General features: G+C 38.5%; 1 protein-coding gene across 1 annotated transcript in view; it reads right to left on the bottom strand.

Annotated features, from left to right (window-relative positions):
• Positions 1-894: 894 nt before the first annotated feature.
• Positions 895-22521, bottom strand: part of FAM169A (family with sequence similarity 169 member A) — a 35316-nt gene continuing 13689 nt past the window's right edge. The window contains exons 2-13 of the mRNA XM_054184933.1: positions 21005-21140; positions 20058-20157; positions 18964-19049; positions 17398-17569; positions 13804-13983; positions 12393-12524; positions 12086-12186; positions 8894-8948; positions 8406-8535; positions 5631-5796; positions 4643-4813; positions 895-3865 (exon numbers count right to left, since the gene is read on the bottom strand). Of these exons, the coding sequence (XP_054040908.1) occupies positions 3326-3865; positions 4643-4813; positions 5631-5796; positions 8406-8535; positions 8894-8948; positions 12086-12186; positions 12393-12524; positions 13804-13983; positions 17398-17569; positions 18964-19049; positions 20058-20157; positions 21005-21139 (1968 nt within the window). The 5' untranslated portion in view covers position 21140 and the 3' untranslated portion in view covers positions 895-3325. The remainder of the gene's footprint in view (positions 3866-4642; positions 4814-5630; positions 5797-8405; positions 8536-8893; positions 8949-12085; positions 12187-12392; positions 12525-13803; positions 13984-17397; positions 17570-18963; positions 19050-20057; positions 20158-21004; positions 21141-22521) is intronic.

Here is a 22521-nt window from a genome sequence, read left to right on the forward strand (position 1 = left end):
AGTTTGTGCCCACCTCCTCTTGTCCAATCACTGGGCAGCACTGAGAAGATTCTTGATCCATTCCTTTGTACCCCCCTATTAGGTAGTTGTACACAAGCTAAGATCCACTCAAGCTCTCTCTTTTCCAGGCTAAACAACTGCAGCTCTGAACCTCTTGTATGACAGCTACTCCAATCCTTTACTGATTTTTGTGACCAGATCATGTTTCAGATCTGGAATTATGGCCAGAGGAAGTCAAGGCTAGCTGCTTTTGTACCAGCTTTCTAACTTCTCTTACACTAAGAGGCAGTATTTGAACTATACCAAAGTCTTCTCCTCTTACAAGCTATTTTGTTAGTGTAACACATTGCATTTAACACATTTAATATGTTACTACGATTTTTACTTCTTTGTGTAGTGACAAGTGATGTGAAACTCAGAGTCACAAGTCCATAAGTAATTTGCTTGGAGAGAAGGCATTTTGTCAAAACAGATAAGCCTTTTCTACAGCTGTCTCAAGAACATTACTACATTTTGTGCTATAAATACTTGTTGGCTGAGTAACACAACTGTTGTACTTAAGACATTTTAATATACCACACTGTAGGGTGTGTTTTACAGCATTTCTAGTTGGCTTGTCTATAGCAAACTACATTAATAACTGCTAAGTTTACATCATCTTGCATAGTTGGTATAAACAGCAGAATGCATGCTGTGACATTCAGAACAGCCTATTCTACAGCTTTTTTTTATAAAGCTCTGATACATAAGCTAATTAAGTACCTGAAATTTTTTTAAGCAATAAAGATTTTTCAATTAATCATCTTTGAGCTTTTAAAGCTCTTTGGTAGCAGACAGATTGTAAAATGATGCTAGTTCTAGTGAATTGAACCACCTTAAAACATGCCTCCTGTATAGCAGAAAGAACTCAAATACTGAAAGCCAAGAAAAAAGTAATTACAAAATATAACTTTATTTACTACTTCAAAACATTTCAAAAGCAGCAAAGACAGCACTAAAAAAGGAAACACTAACACTGTAGCAAGACTTCAGTACAATACTCTAGAACAGCAACACATATTTTGTAAGATCTATAAACAGGTTATCACTAGTTTAGAAAACATCTAACACGACATTTGTGAAAATAAATTTAGAAGTGTATCCCCTTGGTAATATTTTTTTTTTTTTTTTTAGAATGTCACTTAAAGCAGAGAAGCTTAAACTTAGGCCTATTTGTTGCTATGTTTAACTTAGTATTGATGACAATGTAAATGATCAATTTGATTAATGACATCTACAAATGAAATGGTATAAAAAAGCAACAAACCAAGGTCAGACATCATTTCAACTAAGTTATAAGCACTTTTGAAGTAAGATGTATTCTTTTTCATGTAAAGGGCTATGAAACATGAGAACAGCAAACAAGAATTCTGCATGAAATGAAAACAGACCAAAAGAGAATTGTGGGAGAAGCAAAGCAAATCCTGTCAAAAATTAACAAGCCGTACAAGAGAAACTTTTGAACAAATGTCAGTCAAATACAAAGCCATTTACCATTTAAGTGCAAGGCTGAAGTCACAAGTTAATGTTCTTTAAACTCTATTCCTAGACTAAATAAAGCTCAAAAATAATACTGTACGCATGTAGTTCCACAGCATGTTGTAATAGCATTTGGTACAAACTTCTATAAAGTTTGTTTTAATCATTGGTTGCTGGTGCAATAAAATCTTAAAAATTCTTTAAGAGTTTGATGGTAATAAGACAGACAGTTAACAGACCAAAAAAACCCCAACGTATTATCATCCAAGCCTATAAACTGCCGTTTTTCCACAGGTAAAACACCTCAATCAATACAATTGTCACATATGTTCCCTTGCATTAATGTAACAGAAGGTATAGACCATCAAACTACTGCTCCAATGGGACATCAGTACAGCAATAAAACTAGTGCTTAAAGTTGGTGTTTTGATTTTGCTACTTTATTTACTGCAAGATGATTGATGCCAAAGAAGTTGCAGAAATAAACTGCGCCCTTTAGTTCAAAGTACTGCTGCAACCACAGTTACAATGTCCAGTTTTCAGGACTGTACTAAACAGAATTGCTATTTGGATCCCAACTAGCAACATTCTGTCCCTAACAGTCTGGCCATCGGCTACTATCTCAGGCACCCCAGATTTACTGAGATACCTACTCAAGAGTATACTTAGAGATCTGAATTTAAGTTCAGTATTTACGACTGACTCACTGAAATGAGATCAGTAACCTGATTGTTCTCAGTAGAAACCAAGACTGACCTAATCTAATAATTTATGTATCCAATAATCTAATAATTTATGTATCCAATAATCTAATAATTTATGTATCCAATATGCTAACGTCTTACAAGAAAGGTGCTAATTGAAATCAGTTCCAATTTAACCATGAGAAGTAAAAGCCAGATGAGTGATACTACCTTCTCAAGAACACCGTTTTCTGACCTCACAGGGAATACAAGCGATAAACATATGTATCAAAAACTCACCTAGAAGTAATTGACATAACTGGGTCTCACTTTTCATAAACAGAAGTATCCTTGAGTTTTTGAAAGTGGATACATTTGTATCAATTGAAGTATTCAGCTTACTGAGATGCTCACTTTGGAAGCTACTGTTCACTGTGTGGGCATGTCTTAATCTTCACATGAAGAACTTCAGTATCAGTGTGCCATGGCAGACACTGCGCTGACTGCACTTCTACTGACTCAGCTGTTGCAAGTGATTCTATGAAAGACAGATGCTGCTCGTGTTTTGATCTACCAAGTTATACCTTCTTGTGTATTTTGAGACCTAGAATTACAGCATCTTACATTATTTTCATCTCATCTGGGAAAAATCCATGGGGAGGGAACAAGAAGCGAGCAGGGACTTGTTCTGCTTCTCTCCCCCCCCCCCGTAGAGAACACAAAGTTATTAAAAAAAAGTGCTAGAGTGATGTCTGGCCTTATGCAAGTCTATGGGAATTTAAGGGACCTTGATAGGGCCAGGATTTCATGCTGCATTTTTCTTCCACAGCTGCCACCTCAGATAAACAAACTGCTCCCTTTGCTAGCACAAGTGTATTTATTCAGCACATATGGTTTATAAAAGGAGGAGACTGGCTGTTTACTTTCATACTCTGACAAAGCTCAATGTCTAGTGGTTAAAAATTCAAGAAAACTTAAGGAAAGATGATGAATCCCCAGAGGAAGTCCAACCCAGAATTTTAAGCACCTGTGTCCTGTGTCCCATATGGTTTAGTTACACCCTAGAGTTTTTACACAAGATAACTTTCTTATAAATAGATGAATTAGCAATCAGTATTTCATTTTTAAGCTGGCTTTCCTTTTTTCTTTGGTGGCCCTTTGTAGCCTTTGGCCTTTCTTCGCAAGTTTCTCCGGTCTACAATAGGTACCTCAATTTCTGCTTCCTCAGAGCTGCTGTCAGCAGCCCGCTCTGCTGTTGCCTGCGTGTACTGATCTATCTGCTCAGACTCTTCTGAGTGCTCTTCCAACTGGTTCTTCTGTCCTTCTTGCCCAGAAGGCTGCTGAAAAGAAACACCCTCAAGTTCAACCACTATCAAAGAGCTCTGACTCAAGGCAGCAGGGGCCTCCTGTGAGTTGTGCCCTGCTTCCTCATTTTGATCTTCCAGTGAGGAAGCTGGTTTGGGTGGCACATTCTCGGAAACAGATTCTTCTGCTGCTTCATTTACTGTAGAGTTGGGCAGGCCATTGTCAGAGGGCTCTTCCTTTGATGCTGAAGCAGCTGCATTTTCAATGGTGGTCTTTCCAGATTCTTGCTCTTCTTCAGTAGTCCCCTCTACTAATGCACTTTCTTCAGGCAGCACTTCTGAACCACTTGCACTTAAAACCTGTTGGGGGAGGGAAGGATGCCAAAACACAACCAAAGGGACAGTAAACTGAAGATACAAGAGGCTGAACAACTACTGCCCCTAGCTAGCAACCGTGGAGGTTATTTTGGCATTCAGCAGTTTTTAATACTACATGTGCCATCAGCAAACCAGTCCTTTCCTCCTTTTTGCACGAGACTATTTCGTGGACCACATTTGATATCCAGATTTGCTCTCCTATTTTCAAATTATTCAAAGGATTATTCAGGTACAGTAAAAAACATTATGAAGTTAATCCCAGGGAGAAAAAAAAAAAGGTTTTTATTTTAGACATACACAATTATCACTTTGCTAGCATATAACAATCTGGTTTTGCACTATAAACAAAAACCAGTAAAATGTGTGTTCCAGAAGGGTATTTTACAGTAATTAATTGCTTGTACACTTCATCAGGGCAGAATTACTAGACAAAAATGAGGATGTGGCTTTTCAGTCATATACAACTAATATCTTAGTGAGAAAGAGCTGTTTCATTACTGCCAAGGCAAACTGGAGCAACATATCTTTCTTTTTGGTATCACTTGAATATATATATGTGCCACTTCTGCATATTAAAACAGAAATATTAGTATATATTGTTTATGGATTTACATCATCTGGCCTAATAATTGCTTCTCCCAAGAATTTAGTATGATGGTAGGGGCTACTTTCTATCTGTTACTTAACAAAAAGAAAAAACAGTGAGATATGTACACTCTGAAGGAAAGATGACTTCACATTTTGTTTCAATTCTCTCACCTTCTCTGACACAGTGTCTTCTGAAGGTTTTGTCGGAGGCTCAAGGATTAATGGAACAAGCAGTGTTAATTCACCACTTAGAACTTCATCTGTTGTTTCCTCTTCAGCCACAAGTGAGGTCTTTCCAGTTTCATCTGTTATCTCACCATTAAGAGGTTCTGATGGAGTTTCCTAAAAAAAAAAACCACACAAAAAAATCACGTTTCTAAGTCAAGATTATGCCCAGCCTTGAGTACCCAGAAATACGTACTAAGAGAACAGAGCTTAGTGCAGAGTAGGTAACTTAACCAGCGTAACAGCTTGGTGTTGTCACCTGCACTAAATTTCTGACCATAGCTTACACTGTTAGGAGCCCAGACAAGCCGTTTTTATGCATCTCACAAGCATACAGGCTGCAGTCATGCCTTGAACCCAACATAGTGTAAGATCCACTTTTTCACTGATCAGTAAGAACATAAAACCCTGGAGGCATCACTAGGCGCAAAGGGTACTCAAAAATTTAAATTCAAGCTGTTAAGACAAAAGTTGGATTTAAACATCAAAGCAAGTAAGCTTTAAGTGGAGAAGTAAGAAGAGCCAACAGTAGTCACTGAAGCATACCAGCTATTGGCTTCTTCAAACAAACTTTTTCCCTTAAAAATTGGAGATACTGGATCAGATCTTGACCTTACTCCAATTCTCCACAATATGCGAGTAGGAGAAATCAAGTAAGAAGATTAGGTTGGTAGACAAGGCAGAAATTCACCTTACTGAAGATCCTATGAACTCTATTGTTCAAAATAAGTATAATGGAATATTCCGTAAAGCTAATTCTATACTAGCCTTAGCTTCTCAGATATACTTCTCAATGAAGCATCAGTACAAAAAAAAACACAAACAAAAACCTAAGAGTTGATAGTCACACGGACCAAGGCAGCAAGGACCATATTTCACAGAAACTGTAGCTGTATTCCAAACTTAGGTACTATCACTATCACATCCAGCTCACCTCCTCCTCACTCGGTTTCTCAGGGGTTGATACATGTAGCTCTGCTTCTGATACAGACTGGCTCTCATTTTCAAAAATTGTTTCCTCATTCTTCTCAGCAGTACTCTCCTCAGGTACTTCTTTTAAGTCTTCAGATTTTTCAGATGTGTGGGCAGGAAGTTCCAGCCTGTAGCAGGTGTTAAGATATATCCTTTAATCTTTTACATTAATACTTAATTTTTGTGATCTCAGCAGGGAAATTCTTTCATGACCAATTATAAAGTGCTGTATCACATGCTTGCCATAGGAAATACAAATCCAGATAACAAAATACATCTAACAAATGGCTAACTCCTCATCATGGAAAAATCCATCAACTAGGGAAATTTGCTTTGGAAGTTACAAAATGAAGACATCTATCTCACTTCCATTTTATGGGAATAAAAGTTAGACAATTGTTTGTTCTTTTAAATGTAGAAAACAGTAATCTTATGATGGTGATTAGGGGTCTGGAACACCTCTCTTATGAAGAAGGTCTGGAGGGACTTGTGTCTTTTCAGTCTGGAAAAGAGACGACTGAGAGGGGATCTTATCAACACTTATAAATACTTAAAGGGTGGGTGTCAGGAGGATGGGGCCAGGATCTTTTCAGTGGTCCCCAGTGACAGGACAAGGGGTAACGGGCAAACACTTGAGCATAGAAGTTCCACCTAAACATGAGAAGGAACTTCTTTACTTTGAGGGTGGCAGAGCACTGGAACAGGCTGCTCAGAGAGGTGGTGGAGTCTCCGTCTCTGGACGGAGTCTCCAGAATGCACCTGACGTGTTCCTGTGCAGCCTGCTGTAGGTGACCCTGCTCTGGCAGGGGGGTTGGACTAGATGATCTCCAGAGGTCCCTATCATCAACCCCTATCACCCATATCATATTTGGAAGCCACAACGAGGTGAGTAAGGAAGCAACTTCTCCCAGCCGCACTGTAGAAACAGCTTAAAATTATGGAGTTATAAAAGTAAATATGTTGTATAATCATTGAATATACATATATTACAAAGACCATGATTGGAAAAGAATTCAAGGCAATAAACACATCATGCTGAAGAAGATTCAATCAGATAGAGATCAAATTAGCAAACAGCTAAAGATGAAGCTCTGATGCACCTGATGGGTAGTAACACCATCTCAAACATTCAGTTCTCATTTTTGAGATGATAAAGCTTAGATGAACTGCAAGTATTACATACAAGCATAGAAAAAAAGTACATGCTATAGATTTGCAGGAGACTGCTTCACAATCTCATAGTAAAGGCAGTATTGGAGAGTTTTATCCCAGGTTCCAGTTTTGAGATGAAGGCACTCCATAGGATAAAGTCCTTGACAGAAGACCCTGCTGCGTTTGCTAACCCGCATAAAAGGAAAGAACCCAAGCTGATATCCTGCCCTGCTACCATCAGGATTCCCCTTAGCTTGGCTCACAAACACCACATTACCTATCTTGTTCAAAGGAGCAGTGGCACCTTGTTGACTTAATTTTGCAAGGTGCAAATACTGACACTTAATAACAGGCTACTCCTCTCACATACCAACTAGCCAATTAGTAGTAGTAACAGGCAAAGAATTTCTTGACTTGTGGCAGCATCAAACCACGTCATTTGGCCTGTCTGAGCCGACTTAGAGCCACACACTGACAGTGCAGGACAGCAGTGCTGTATCTTTGTAGGTCCACAGAGCAATTTAAACACAAAGATTTGGCTGTATCTAGCTGAAGACCTCAGTTTCACATAAAAAAAACAAAATTAAAAACAGAAAACAAAACCCCCCACAATCAACTGATTTTGTTTAAAGAAACCTAATGAATCAAGTTTGAGGGATTTCCTAGAAAAATAATCAGGTTATCTTCAGTTCTTCAAAAGAGGGTTTTGGGGTTGCAGTAAGTTTTTTTTTGGAAGACAATGAGAGAGGGAGAGAGATACACAGGGTTGGGAGGCAGGCAGCTTGTGTCTATAAGCACATATATACTCACACACAGTAAGCAGGGGGGAAGGAGACATTTATTTAAAATAGCCACAGTTCTGCTTTCTGGATGGAAGCCAGTGCAAATTAGTACTTCAGGCCCTGTCTTGTATGAATTGCTACGGTGTGCAAGTGGCACAATTCTTCACCTCCCCATTTGACAATTATTACACAGGATAACATTCTTTAAACTGAAGAGGACTTTTTTCACCCCCCAAGATATAAGTCTGGATGCAATGGTTTTAAATCAGAATTTGTCTAAACGAAGGACTTTACTTTGAAGAAGTGTGGCTCCCTATAACTCTCTTATTATTACTAAACGACAAGCAGTAACCAGCTCTCAAACAGTCAGAATTTGACTGCAATATACCACCATACCAAGAGGTCAAGAAGGGACAATTCTCCAAAGATCACATGTAGCATTGTTGATACATGTCCAGTTATATTATTGCAAGAAACTATTCTGTATGGATACAGATGTTTTTACCTTCATGCAGACTCAGTTGTGAAAGAACACCCTCAGCCTTCACTGTTCTCTTACTGTCAATTCCAGTGTCTGCCAAGGTTTCAGAGACACTAAATTTTGGTGCAATCACTCTTCAGGTGATGTCTCAATTTTTTTTTTCCCTTCACATCAGGCTTTATTTTTATTAATTTTAAAATCAAGCAAGTAAAGTAGGAAGAAAGGAGAAGAAACAACCCAGCAGCACACTGTGACACACTGATGTAGTTTGTGACTGCCCAAGCAACAAAACAAGAAATCGGTAAAATATGGGCTCTTCTACCTGCTTTCTGACACATGAGGAACATTCTCCTCAGCTCCTTGGGAAGTTTCAGGTTGAGATTCCTGGCTACATTTTCTTATCCTGGGACGTTTTAAGTAAGTGCCTTGTGTCCAAAGTAAGGAAGCAGGAGCTACGTTAGGAAAAAAAATCCAAAACAATGAAATAAATGCAAGCAAATAAATGCAGTCTAAGACCTATCTGCATATAATTTTTCCCCCTAATATTTAATCAAAGCAACTGAGTGCAAGTAAAACAACATTTCACTGTGGTATTTTTCTGAACACACACGCATAATATCTTTACCAAGACTCCTAACAGTTTTCACCAAAGTCCTCTAAAAGATTTATGGGTTGAGCCTCAGCACCTCAGAGGGAGGCATGTTGTTAGACACTTTGCAGATGAATATGGTAATACTGAAAGCAGTAAAAGACCCTGCTAACCTGTTAATCCACAGTAATGACAATACTGTTAATGAAGGTTATTTTTACCTTTAGATGTGCTTGCATGGACATCTATTGATTCTTTACTTTTTTGAGAGTCAGCCTGTGAAGCAAAAGCAAAGTTAATATTATTCCAAAAACTTCTGAATTGATTGAAATACCTTCATCTCTCTATCCGTGGTTGCACTCACTATTTCACAGTAATTAGCCTATGGAAGAGCAGCTACAACCATTCTTAATTTCGGATACTTACATCCATGTATCTTATCTCTCAATGGATTTTTTTTTTTTCATTATTTTTATAAGGATGAATATTTTTTTCTGCATATTACTCTTGACTCCAACCCAGAAGACACGACTTGAAAGTAACCTGTCATTATAAACACCACTGCCAAGTTCTTTTCCTAACCATTCTATTTATAACAGGTGTCCACATAAATTAAATGCTAGAAGTCTTTGTTTTTTGTTTCCCCTTTCTGTATAAACCCAAGGGACTCTACTACAGTAGCTGACAAAACTTAACAGGAAAATTTTATTTTTAAATTTGTATTCTACTTTTTAGTCTTATTTTTATCATGGCATGCAACACTATATGGCAGCTCAGGCAAAGAAAAAAAAAGAGATCAGACAAGGAAAAACAGAACTGAGTGACTCATTAGTAATGCAGCTTACACACACAGTCAGCAGAAGAGGCTGCTTATGTCAGAGTTCCCTCTCTCTAGAGCTCTCTTGCCTCTTGTTCTTCCCCACCATCCCAATATTTCCATTTTTTTCTTCAAGTTACCTAAGGACTCAGTGGTCAAGCACTTGATACTCTGAAGTGGGTGCAAGCTGTACACTTTAAAGTAAGGTTATGCACATTTCTCTTTCTTAGCTGCTGGAAGTAATCTAGAACTGGCAATAACCAACATCCAGGTGTTCTGCCACCTTTCCAGCCTCACTTACAGTACTACCCAAGAATGCCAGCAAGAAGTGGCCATATCTAGATTCTGCTGCTTGAAATAGTTTCAAGTGAATCTTAAATCAATACAAGTTTGTAGACTAATGAAAAGTTATTCTAGCACTAAAACACACAAAATAGGGAGCATTAAGTGAAAGGTAAAAATGAAAGTTGGGAAATGTTTTTTCCTGGTTTGAGGGAAGGTGGAGTGTTTTGTTTGGTGGTCCAACAGTTTTCAAAGCATTGCAGAACTGCATATAGATAGCGCAGGTGCCAAGAAGAGAGCTGCCAGCAATTCTACCAAGCTATGAGGAGCTGGAGCACTTCGGTATCTACCATGTTCCTCTTCTGGAACAGGGCAAGAGACAGGGCTTGAGTTCTTAACGCAAAGCAACAAAAGTCATAAGAACTACTATCACTCTGTTATCGTCTACAAGTATATCCATACAGCTCTACAACCAAAACATATATTTTTTTGATCATTTTGATGATATGATCATTACTGGAATATGAATCTAGAACTCGGTGATGATGCTCAAGACACTATTACAAATGAAAGACAATGAGGAATTGTTGCTTCTGGTAAGTTAGAGACTAAAAATATCACTACATTGCTGTCAATTTTGCTTTAGGAAATGCTAGTTTTCTCAACTGGGAAAAGGGATATTTGATTTACATTTCAAATCTGAAGTTTAGATACTGTAAAATTAGAGTATCAACTCAGCCATTATTTCCTATTTTTAATTAAAGCATTGACTTCTATGAGAGCATGGTCATGCCAATACCACAGACAGTCCTGAAGCACAGAAATACACATTCACTGTATTTGGAGTTACAAGTTATTCCCAAGCACATTCTGTGTGGGCTCAGAACACAAATGAGATAGAGGAAGAACTTCATAATATTCAAAGACACAAATATATTCACAACTACATGTCAATATGTAGCTGAAATCTGGCTGATATTTCAAATACATGCAAAGAAAGCTGCAGTCCTTCTATACAGACAATGTATAACTCTGAATGCAAACTAAACACTTTCCACTGTATTGAACTCTGATGTGAATGTGTGTTTCTATAAACACTTTTCCTCATTCTCCCTACTCTTACAATGACTCTACTGTTCAACAGTCTTTCTAGACAGTTTAATCTCCGGGCCAGTTGAAATACTCTCCCTTCTCTAAATTGCTAGCGAACAGCTCAAGTTATGGACCCTGACAGCTGTGCCACGGATCCTCTATATTCACGTGGACACCCCACCAAAAAAAAAATATGGTATTTTTAACGCCATCTTAGTCATCTATGTTACATCAGTGGGAAGAATAACATTCACACAAAAAAGTAAGAAAAGTATGTGTCTTGTATACATGAAGCGTGGACTTGAGCCAATTCAATTACAACAAGATGGACAAAAAGCATTTCTTGTACTTTAGGGGGTTTTTAAGCAACAACGCTAACCAAAAAAAAATGTATCACTTTCTGGTAAAAGCCATGGGTTCTGTCAGACTGGCTGCAAGAGATACAGGAAGTATAAGCTCTCTGCATAACCTATGACTGTTCTTTGAGAACTTGAAACAGAAACATCAAGTAAGTGTAACACATAGTTGATCAAACTTATGTGCTGAAATCCTTAATTTCTTAAGTTCAGAAATGTATTATTTTGTAGAAATTTAAAATATTTACTGAACATAAAGAACAGGTAATTAAAGTCAGAAGAATAGGGCAAGACACATTATATGAGTATAGAAAACTTACAAGCTCTTAAGCCTTTTTAATCATAGAATTGTTTAGGTTGGAAAAGACCTTTAAGATCATCAAGTCCAACCATTAACCTAGCACTGTCAAGTCCACCACTAAACCATGTCCATAAGCAACACGCCTAAATGCCTTATAAATACCTCCAGGGGTGACTCAACCACTTCCCTGGGCAGCCCCTTCCAACGCTTGACAACTCTTTCCGTGAAGAAATTTTTCCTAATATCAAAGCTAAACCTCCCCTAGTGCAACCTGAGGCTGTTTCCGCTTGTTCTATCACTTGTTACTTGGAAGAAGAGACTGACCCCCACCTCTCCACAACCTCCTTTCAGGTAGTTGTAGAGAGCAACAAGGTCTCCCCTCAGCCTCCTTTTCTCCAGGCTAAACAACCCCCGTTCCCTCAGCTGCTCCTCATAAGACTTGTGCTCTAGACACTTCACCGGCTTTGTTGCTCTTTGGACAAGCTCCAGCACTTCAGTGTCTCTTTTGTAGCGAGGGACCCAAAACTGAACAGAGTAATACATGGATGACAGTTTGTGTACCTACATTTGGCTGTGTTACTAGATCAGTATTCTGTCCACTTGCTTCAGACGGCTGAAAATTATCAACTGCTTGAACATTCTTATTTTCTTTCTTTGAGGCTTGTGCTGTTAAGATTTACAAGAGGAAACAGGAAATCAGAAAATTACAGTATCTTTATATAATAGTTAACCATTACAAATATGATCTCACAGTTCTCAAGACAAAATCTTTCTGCGAGTTTCCATGGGCAGTGTTCACAGGAGTCACTGCTGAACTTGTAGCGTGTTCAGCTTTTACAAAGCATCAGAAAACAATAAAAAAGCATCCATACCTGCAATTTTGGGCATATTTTCCTTTTGGATCATAGACATAATATTTGCTCTCTGGAACCAACAACCTGGTCCCTGCACTTCCCACAAAAGTTTGTGATCCTCAGGGTACTTCTCAAGATATCTCTTACAAGCTGAACAAACATAAGAAAAAAACACTATATTATATATACTATATACTCAGCTGTACCTCAGTTTTTAAAGTTCATCTGAAATCAAACTAATTTGTCATCTTCCATCATATACATAAACCAGCACAGAAAGAACTGTTCAACAAAACAGTTAAGTCTGAAACAAACATAATATTACTTTACTCATCCTTCTCAAAAAAACCTTTCTTCAGGTTTAAACACTTTCCATTATTATGGTAAACTGCAAACAAAGACGGATGGGACTTTCTTCTTCTTCTCTAAGCACCCACTTGAGTTTTAAAACTTCACTGGTCACTGTCCCTGCCAATCACAAGGCCCAAGCCAGGATGGAAGGGCTCTCAAGCAGAGGATATAGTCAAGTGATTTTTGCCACCCCATGTTATTATAACACACTCTTCAAAAGTACTCTGTGAAAATGCAAACACATCACCATTGCATGGTTTACCACCCACTCATTGTTCACTTCTGGAATATTTTCTTCTCTGCTCTCTCTGCACCTCTTTTCTCCCAATACACATACTAAACTCCATATGGAGAGGCAAGCTTTGACGCTATTCTGTAGCAGTTACCCAGAAAACTACCATTTTTCACAAGATTCAGGATTGATGTATAATCTCAGTGGACAAGATCTCTTGACCAGGGAAATGGATTAGTCATTAAATTCTGCTCAGTTTGCTAGTTGAAGCCTAACAAACCCGGTCTAGCCTTGCCTGAACATAGTCCCAAGCAACACTGTTTCCAGAATGCATGTCATTTCCTAGATAACATAACCCTCTTGGGTTGCTAATGGAAGGGACTTAAGGATTTTTCTTGTACACTAGAACTGTGCTTTCTTATACCCGAGTTAAAACATAGCCTAGTATGTCCATTTGACCAGAAGTTCTGAGAAAGCATGAATTAAATGACCTTGTGAGGCTTAAGAGTGAGCAAAAAAGGTGCTACAGAGAGAACAAACACTAAATCACACACAAAAACACATCAGCCTATCTGGAGGCTTGGGGGGTTACCATGGTAAACTTCACTGTAGCAGAAAGCCATCAGAGATCCAATAATCTAATCTCACATAGAGGATTAAAAAAAAAATCTAATCAAAAACTACTTCACCATCTTAAATAAATCAGAATTTTTAACCTTCATTGAAGAGCAGAACATTTAATATAAAACCTGAGCATGCAGCCACAAACATGGGGCTTGAACGACAGCACTCATTTGGACACGTAAAGAAAGCACAAAGAACAGAATAATAAATTAAAGAGATTGCCTGTGTACGTGAAGGCTGACAGCGGGTATCGCAGGCCAAGAGCACGTTCAGGAAAGCATTTCACAAAGTCTTCCAATATGATTAGCCCATAGTCTTTCCCACGATGCCTTCTTCTCACAAATATTGTGTCTAGCACTGACATCTTGTAAGTCTTACTACCGTAAGAGCTACAAGCACTTCCTGAAACAACAGTAGGGGAAAAAACATCCATCACTACATCAGCATTGACGTGCCGCAGCATGGATTTTAGCATATTCAAATAAAGACTTCAATAATTTATAAAAAGTATACCAAACTCTAATTGTTACTCATATAAAATTATATTAAAAATTATAAAAATAATTTATAACTTTCATTAGCAATAAAAAATTGGGCAAGCTTCATAAAGTTGCCAAGATATATCAATAGATTAATAGGTTAAAAAGAGTTTGCAGTACCAGAAAAGAATAGCAGAGATAGAGAGGAAAGGCTTGCTTTGAAATATCACTACACAATTTCATAGGAAAACTATACTAAAAATGAAGCTGAAAGAGGGATGAGGGAAGAGGAGATAAAATTCTCGAATTGCACTTTCATGTAGATTACATCACTCCTCAGAACAAATATGAAGATTATTATTCAGCTCTTGTTGAAAGACTGAAACAATAATTCAAATTTTTTCAAGTGAAACTGCAAAACCTCCTAGGACACTTTACACTGTAATTCCTCCATAAACAACATGTTATCCATAACTAAACAAAGATGAAACAGACAGTCACAACACACAGGTACTTCAGTATCAGAGGATTCAAAGGGTAGCTATGGACTCAGTGGTGACAAAGGGATGCCCTATAATGGCATTAGATAGCACATCTTCATTTTTCAAGCAGGAAAACGTGGGCAGAGATGTTACATTACTTGGGTACCCTTCAGTGTACCAGTCAAGTTCCACCACTCTTTCCTCACCATCTGTTTGCAGAGCTGTCTTTCTCCACGTACACTACTCATTTGGAGAATACAGCATACAACCAAACACACGTGAAATACTGATAATGCCTAGAAAGATTAGCCTTCAGTGTTTGCTAACTCAGGCGAAGCAAACTAGAGGGCATCATGAGAAATTTAACAATTGCATGAGTATAGCAAGACTTCAGTGTCACATACAGAAGTGTCCCCCATTCCAGACTAAAAATAGAACCAATACTCTAGTTTCCAGCTCAACAAAAAACACTGCAATGTACATACAGCTTCATGACCACCACACTACAGCAATTTTGACATTAAAAATAATACTGAGTTATACAAATTATGCAGTGCATAATTCCTTTAAAAAAGAAAGAAAAAAGCCACAAAGAGATAACAAAGACAACAAGAACAAATTAGCTGGTTGCTTTCCTACCTTGATTGCCAGACCAGAATGGGTCAGTGACCCAGACAGTTTACTATTTTATTTTTAGCAGTTTGCAAAGGCATGTTAGATGGGAGAAGCCTCCAGCGAGCTTCCAGTACCATCATTAATTCTAAATTAGTTAACCCCTTCTAGAGACAAAACAAAAATGCCAGACTGTTTCTCCTTGATCCAAATACTGATATTCTACAAAGTGCTAAGTGTGCTAAACAGCCTACCCAAACACTAAATTTTATTCAGTATTAAATGAAAAACACAATAAATTCCAAAATAACTAAAGGGAAATGATAATGTTTTAGAAAAAAACCAAACAACAGAAAGTCTGGAACATTAAGAACAAACTTGCCAACTCAAATGTAATCTCTGAAAGAATGCACGTGTGGAAGAAAGGGAATCTCTTCTTGTAATCACCAGGAGTAGCTAAATCTTACACCTGTGAACAAAGTTTCTATGCTATGCTATAAAAATCATAGAATATGAGGTTGGCAGGGACCTCAAGGATCATCTGGTCCAACCTTTCTTGGCAAAAGCACAGTCTAGACAAGATGGCCCAGCACTCTGTCCAGCTGAACCTTAACAGTGTCCAATGCTGGGGAATTCACCACTTCCCTCAGGAAATTATTCCAATGCCTGATTGTTCTCATTGTGAAAAATTTTCCTCTTGTGTCCAGTCGGAATCTCCCCAGGAGTAACTTGTATCCATTACCCCTTGTCTTTTCCATGTGGCTGCTTGTAAAACAGGAGTCTTCATGTTCTCTGTAGCCACCCTTTAAATACTAGAGCATAGTAATAGGGTCTCCCCTAATCCTTCTTTACTCAAAGCTGAACAAAGACAGTTTTCTCAGCCTTTCCTCATATGGCAGGCTTCCCAGTCCTTTGAGCATCTTTGTGGCCCTTCTCTAGGCCCTCTCCAGCCTGCCCACATCTTTTTTGCATAGCAGGGATCAAAACTGAAGACAGCATTCCAGGTGTGGCCTGAGAACTGCTGAGTAGAGTGGGATAACGACTCCTTTATCTCGCTGGTGATGCCCTTGTGGATGCAACCCAGCACCCTGGTGGCTTTCTTTGCTGCCGCAGCACACTGTTCACTCACAGTGAGCTTGTTGTCCACCAGGATCCCCAGGTCCCTTTCCATAGAGCTGCTCCCCAGATGGATAGATCCCAGCCTGTGCTGCACTCCTGAATTATGTTTTCCCAGGTGGCAGACCTTACGCTTGTGCTTGTTGACTTTTGTAAGGTTCGTAAGGCTTCATAACATTTAAGTTATTATCCTGGCTTCATCTGGGATAGAGTTAATTTTCATCCTAGTACCTGCTGTGTTTTGGATTTAGTATGAGAATACTGTTGATAGCAACAGCTAAAGCAATATGTTAAGTAATTCTAGTTCTGCTAAATTCACATGAAGTCAAGGACTTCTTCAGCTTCTCATATAAGCTGAGAGGGAGCACAGACAGGACAAGCTGGCCAAAGGAGCATTCCATACCATAGATGTCACGTTCAATACATAAATGGGGGTTGGGAGGAATCCATTCCTCAAGATGGGCTGGGCAATTGATCATCCGGTAGTGAGAGCAATGATTACTATGGGTCACTTATTTTGCATATTCTTTTACTATTATTACTATTATTATTGTTATTTTTTCTTCCATTACTGTTCTACTAAACTGTCTTTATCTCAATCCATGAGATTTCCCCCCCCCTCTTTTTTTTCTCCCTACCCTGCTGGGGGGATGGAGGGCAGTGACTGAATGGCTGTGTGGTCTGAGTTTCCGGCTGGGATTAAACCACAACAGTGACAATGACATCCAATTCTACTATCATTTCAGATAAGCAGGATCTCTGCATTCTGGAGCTAGGTCAAAAAAACCAAACCAAAAAAACCAAACCAGAAGAAAAAGCTACAAAGCACAGCCCAATCCAACTGTAAACAATTTTTCTACAGAAAAAAAAGAAAAAAGCTTTGGGGTAAACCTCATTTCTACAGTTTTAAAAGTGTTTTGTGGAATATGAAGAACTTTTAGACTGCTACAGCACATAAGTATTTAACATAGAAATTTTGACAGCAGTCTGACCTCTTATGATTTCAGTAAGACACTAACTGATTAGGCCTACAAGGCTTGTAAAGTCTACTAAACACAATATTCTTCAAATAAACTTCCTACCTCCCCGCCTCTATCCCCAAGTCCCACAACATTCAAGTGTTTTACCTGCAGGTTTAACAGAATAGAATCCAATAGCCTCTCCTTTTTTCCACATGATCTTAACATAGTCATTGGCACCATGACAGAGAAATGGGATGTCATTTCTTTCCATTTCTTGTGTCCGATAGATGATTCGATTCAGAACATAGAGAACAATCCTCTCTCCAAGAGACTTCACCTAAAGAAATACAGAAGAACATTTAAGAAGAGTGGTCAGATTAGTTAATACTCACACATCAGAGACATTATTTTTCAAAATTGCCAGTGAACAAAGATGCAGATGGAGTCAAGAGGAGATGTAAGTGCTAAAGCAGAATGAAGCTCTGGGGTTTATTTAAGGGCAAGGTGATGCTTGGAAGCTACAGCAATAGGTTAAGAATTGTATAAGAATAATAAAGAACTACCATAGATATTTCACAACTTCAATGTCATTCCTAATGCAATGGGTAAAAGCTGAGAGAAGTGCTGGGAATGGAGCAGTGGGTGGAATTTTTTTTTTATTTTAATTCAAAACTATTTTTGGATTTAAGAAACAGTCACCAAACAATAGCAGTACAGCAGCCTTAGAATTCCCACACTAGCAGGTAACTGGAGTCCTACAAAGGAGAAATTATGAGCCTCAGAGTGTATCAGGACTTGGCACACATCAGGACATGATGTAGTGGAAGAACTAGTTACAACAGTTTCTGTGGCATGAAACAAGGAACTCAATATCCTTTTCTCTGTCCTGCAGGATTCCTTTTACATATGAAATGTAAGTCCACCACTGTCCTACCCACTGTGAAGGAAGAATGGAGGAATAATGCTCTCTTCCCAATGCCTAGGCTCTCAGCTACTCTACCTGTAAAAGATTTAGCTTTCCTGATTTAGTCACCATCATACCATTTAGAAGGCCATGAAAAAAAAGGCTACACACCAAATTCTCTAGAGTAAATTAAAAAAACACAAAAAGATGAGTGCCCAGATTCCACAAGCAAGTAGATACAAATTACACTCCTTGAAAAATTTCCAATTTTGGAAAAAGCCCTCAAAAATCCCTGTTAAATACATGTAAGTAATGGTAACAAAGGTCAATGATGAGCAATAAAGCAGATACCAGGCAACTTACTTTCCCAAGTCTCATGTATTGCCACTGCAAGACACCAGCTCCACCTTGCCTCTATCAAACAGGTTCCCAACAATACTCTTATCTTACTAGTCTCCTGATAAGGCCAATAGGTACTGCTATGGTACAATCCACCACTCTAAAATGTTTCAATACAACCAAACGTATGATTCTTTAAAGAGTAAAGAAAAAAACTCTTAACATAATTAACATTTAAGCAGCTTACATATGAAGCTACTGTTCGAGTCACTCTTGCTCTAGATACTATCTTCACAACCAAGTTCCCTTCCCCATTGACCTTCCCTCCCCCAGTACCTATTCCTCTATTCCCATTGACCTTGCTTTTGACACAAGACAGCCAACTAATTTCTGAATGAAATGAAAAAACGTGACGTCTCACACACTAGCTATTTGCCATTACCTTGAAGGATAAGAATAATTGCAAGGCGAATGTTGGTGAGCTTTACCTGATGAAGCCCCTGTCTAGTAGGGACAGATGTTTTCACAATGTCATCAATTGACCACCACCGGCCATCAAGATACAGGGCCACAGCTTGAAAGAAACACGGGGAAATAAAAAGTTAGTGATTCTTACCATTCCAAGAGAAACATATTAAAGCTGCTAAACAATTGGGAATAACACTGTAGAAACCAAGTTAAGTACCTTCTAGTTGGCACTACATTAATGCAGCCCTTACTACCCTAGCACAACAAATGTTGTGTTACACGCCTTCCCATATGCAATGCTTCCTAGTCCAACGCTTGTTTGAAAACTGAGAACAATAAAATCAAACACAGTTTTTGTGCAGTATGACATCCAGAAACTGTTTTTCAGACATAAGCGCTACCCTTCATCACTGTGCTTTAGCACCTTGTTCCCCTAAAAACTGGGCCTGCTGAAAGGAGTCTCACTCTTACATGTATTTTAGTTTTGGGTTGCTAATGGACATTGATATTGAAACTATGCAAGTTTTAGGGAGTTAGATGAATGTAAAAAGACTGATGGCCATGTGATTAGCAACCAGGAAGAGTTTGATCTATAGGCATTTGTGGCAAACTTGGCAATCCTATACATGGCATTAAATGTAAAGAGAAGGAAACACAGAGGACTGGAAGGGAGAATGGGAGGAAAAAAACCCAAACCAGTGAGATGTCACCTTAGCCAGAGCTATGTTAGAACCTAAAGCTAAAGAGAAATTTACACTTGATGCTGATTGATCACTGGTAAAAAGCGTCTGAATTAATGGGTTCTAAGAATGCTCAAAAAATTCCTTTTGGAATAAAGAGATCAAAATTTAGATAAGCACCTTGTTAGTTTGCTACATATCTTCTGAATTCAGTGGGTCCAGTTCTATTCCAATTAACACGCAAAGTTCTATCACTTGTGTATAGGAATCCACAACAAAATAATAATATGGGAACAAGAATGCAGTGAACAACAAATGATGCAAAAGTGGCAAAGTTATGAGGTACACTAGCATGGAATGAGCAAGGGCCTGGCTACATGTATTTGTCACACAAAAGAAACAGCAACACAGAGATTAAAGTCTTAAAACAAAACCTGTGAACAAGTCCCTTGGTGCAAACAAAGCAAGAACTTTGTGTGTCTGTTCTTCACCATAAAGAGGAACGAAGCCCACAGTTGACAGCCTAATAGGAATCTGAAACAAGAGTGTACAATGCTCCAATAGGCTCTTGCTAAAACAATACTAGTAAAATATACAGAGAATGTCTACCAGGGTAAGCAAGATGAATGCTGAAAAACAACTGCTTAACAGTTAACTATACAGAATAAACATCAGAAGCTAGCCCTTACTTTAGACATTTCTTCCTAAAGACAGACTACATTAGAGAGAGCTCTGACTCCCAGGCGCTGGCAAATTTAGCTACAGTAATTTATACTGTTACAGCTCTCTGCTGTCAGCAGTTTGTGTTTATGTGCACAACTGAAATAAGGTGTACGAAGAGCCAGAAGTATGTTCACTTCAGCCACCCCAGCTATGAAAGCTGTCAAAGCCAACAGAAGAACAAGGCAGCAGTCAAGCACAGAAGCAAACTGGGACAGTTAAACTGCTGTTTGTTAACACGAGCCCTAATGTGCTAAGATGGGAGGGCTGGATTCAAAAGGGTTTTTTTTTTCCCCTTAAATTGCACACATTTTAAAAATTCCAAAGTTGTCTGCTTGATTTCCCCTCAGAATCAACATAAGAAGGGTAAAAGTTAGTGCTTTTTAAGAAAGCGTTTCACTCATCAGTTGAGATTTTAATTTTTTTTTGAAATTACTTAATGCATATAGATCCATTCCCTAGAAGCAGCAAATAGTCACTGATGCCCAGATTTAAACTCAATTACAGAAGGAAAAAAAGTAGAACTTAACACACAAATAGGAACTCGGAAAATGGAAAAGCTTTGCTAAAATAATTATGTAATTCAATAGTTATGGACTGGATATTTTAAATCTACAAGTATATCAGGAAAACCAGGACTAAAGTATTTGCTGGTTCTTACTTTCCTGTGGTCTGGCAGAGTGAAGAATTCAACATTGTTTGGATTCCTATACCGAAGGTCAGTCAAGTATTCCTCTCCTGAGCTCTGCAAGTCCTCATGACTGTAGCTGTTCAACTTATCCACAGGGAAAGTCATCCTTTTGAGAAATAAGGAACATTATTACTGTAGGTAGTTTGAGAGATACAATACACAGTTTATGAACTTATTCCTACTAAACTACATTCCTAAAAATAATTAAGATTGTCGAGCACCCCCCTCTGCTGCTCTCTAGAGCCCTCTATATCCAAGAGAGAAAGGAGAAATGCTCCGGGCATTTAATTAGGATGGTGCCTATAACACCCAGCCTGTAAAACAACGCGTAAACCCAATCTGGCCTTATAAGCAGAAAAGGATGGGTTTAGCCCATAGATCCCCCTAGACCCAAACATGTCCGATTTCCAACATACACACACAGGTACAATAGACCGCATGCTGCCTTGAGGTAGCAGGCTCAGTTACCTCCCCCACTGCTGACATTTTGAGGCCTCATATTAAGCAGTAAGTAGCTGGTCAAATAAAAAGTAAACAGCCCAAAAGATAACAACAAGAAAAAGAAGTTCATTTAATTTAGGGACTTTGCATTTAAATCCATCTCTGAAGAAACTAAAGCATTGCTCAGAACTTCTCTCAGCAACTGACCAGTTACCATGCCTACCAGCTGGTTGTTTCCAAAAGCATTTCAGCTGTGATCAAGAGATGAGACACACTCATTAAAAACAAAGAGCACACAACAGACCGAAGAGACACTTTACGGTGACAAGACAAAAACTAAAGCACCAAAGACCAAAACTAAAGGTCCTTGAAAGCTCTTAGGTTCAAATTTTCCTTGTCAAAGCAGCATCAAATTAAGGTAAGAGGATCTCCTGGAATCCACTGAGTGGTCTTCACCTAAGGCTCTTCCAGGTCTATAAAAATTATACACAGAAACACCCCCCTCAGCTTCTTTCAAGCTACAGCCCAAACTGTTGTAAGGATGAGCCACCACAATTTCACAAAAACCTGTGCTGGAGGAACACAGGGATCTCTTGATCTGCCTCACTCAGCTCTCAGGAACTCATCACCCAACTCTCAAAAACACAAAGCTTTTCATAGGGCATTTACAATTCCTAGTCTCCACTACGGAGTTGTTTTTTTTTTTTTTATTTTATTTTAATTTCTAATCCCCGATGATTTTTTTTCCCCTTTATCTCCACTCTTCTCCTGGTAATCCACTATTCAGTGTTCTACTGACACAGGTAAACCAAATGCAAAAGAAGTTTTTATTTTAACTTATCTCATACTGATTAAAAAGACAGCATTTTAAAAGCTTCTTAACAGCAATAATATACAACTATGAAGTTCCTTGAATAAATGAGACTGCTCCTTCTACAAAAAAAGATTTTTTTTTCCTGTTAAAGTTGAAAAACAAACTTTGACATGACTTCATTGGCATTTACAACTGCTAGCTTTAATGCTTTTGCTGATAAAAACACTAAGGT

Source organism: Rissa tridactyla, chromosome Z (genome assembly GCF_028500815.1).
Source record: "Rissa tridactyla isolate bRisTri1 chromosome Z, bRisTri1.patW.cur.20221130, whole genome shotgun sequence".
Taxonomy (NCBI): domain Eukaryota; kingdom Metazoa; phylum Chordata; class Aves; order Charadriiformes; family Laridae; genus Rissa; species Rissa tridactyla.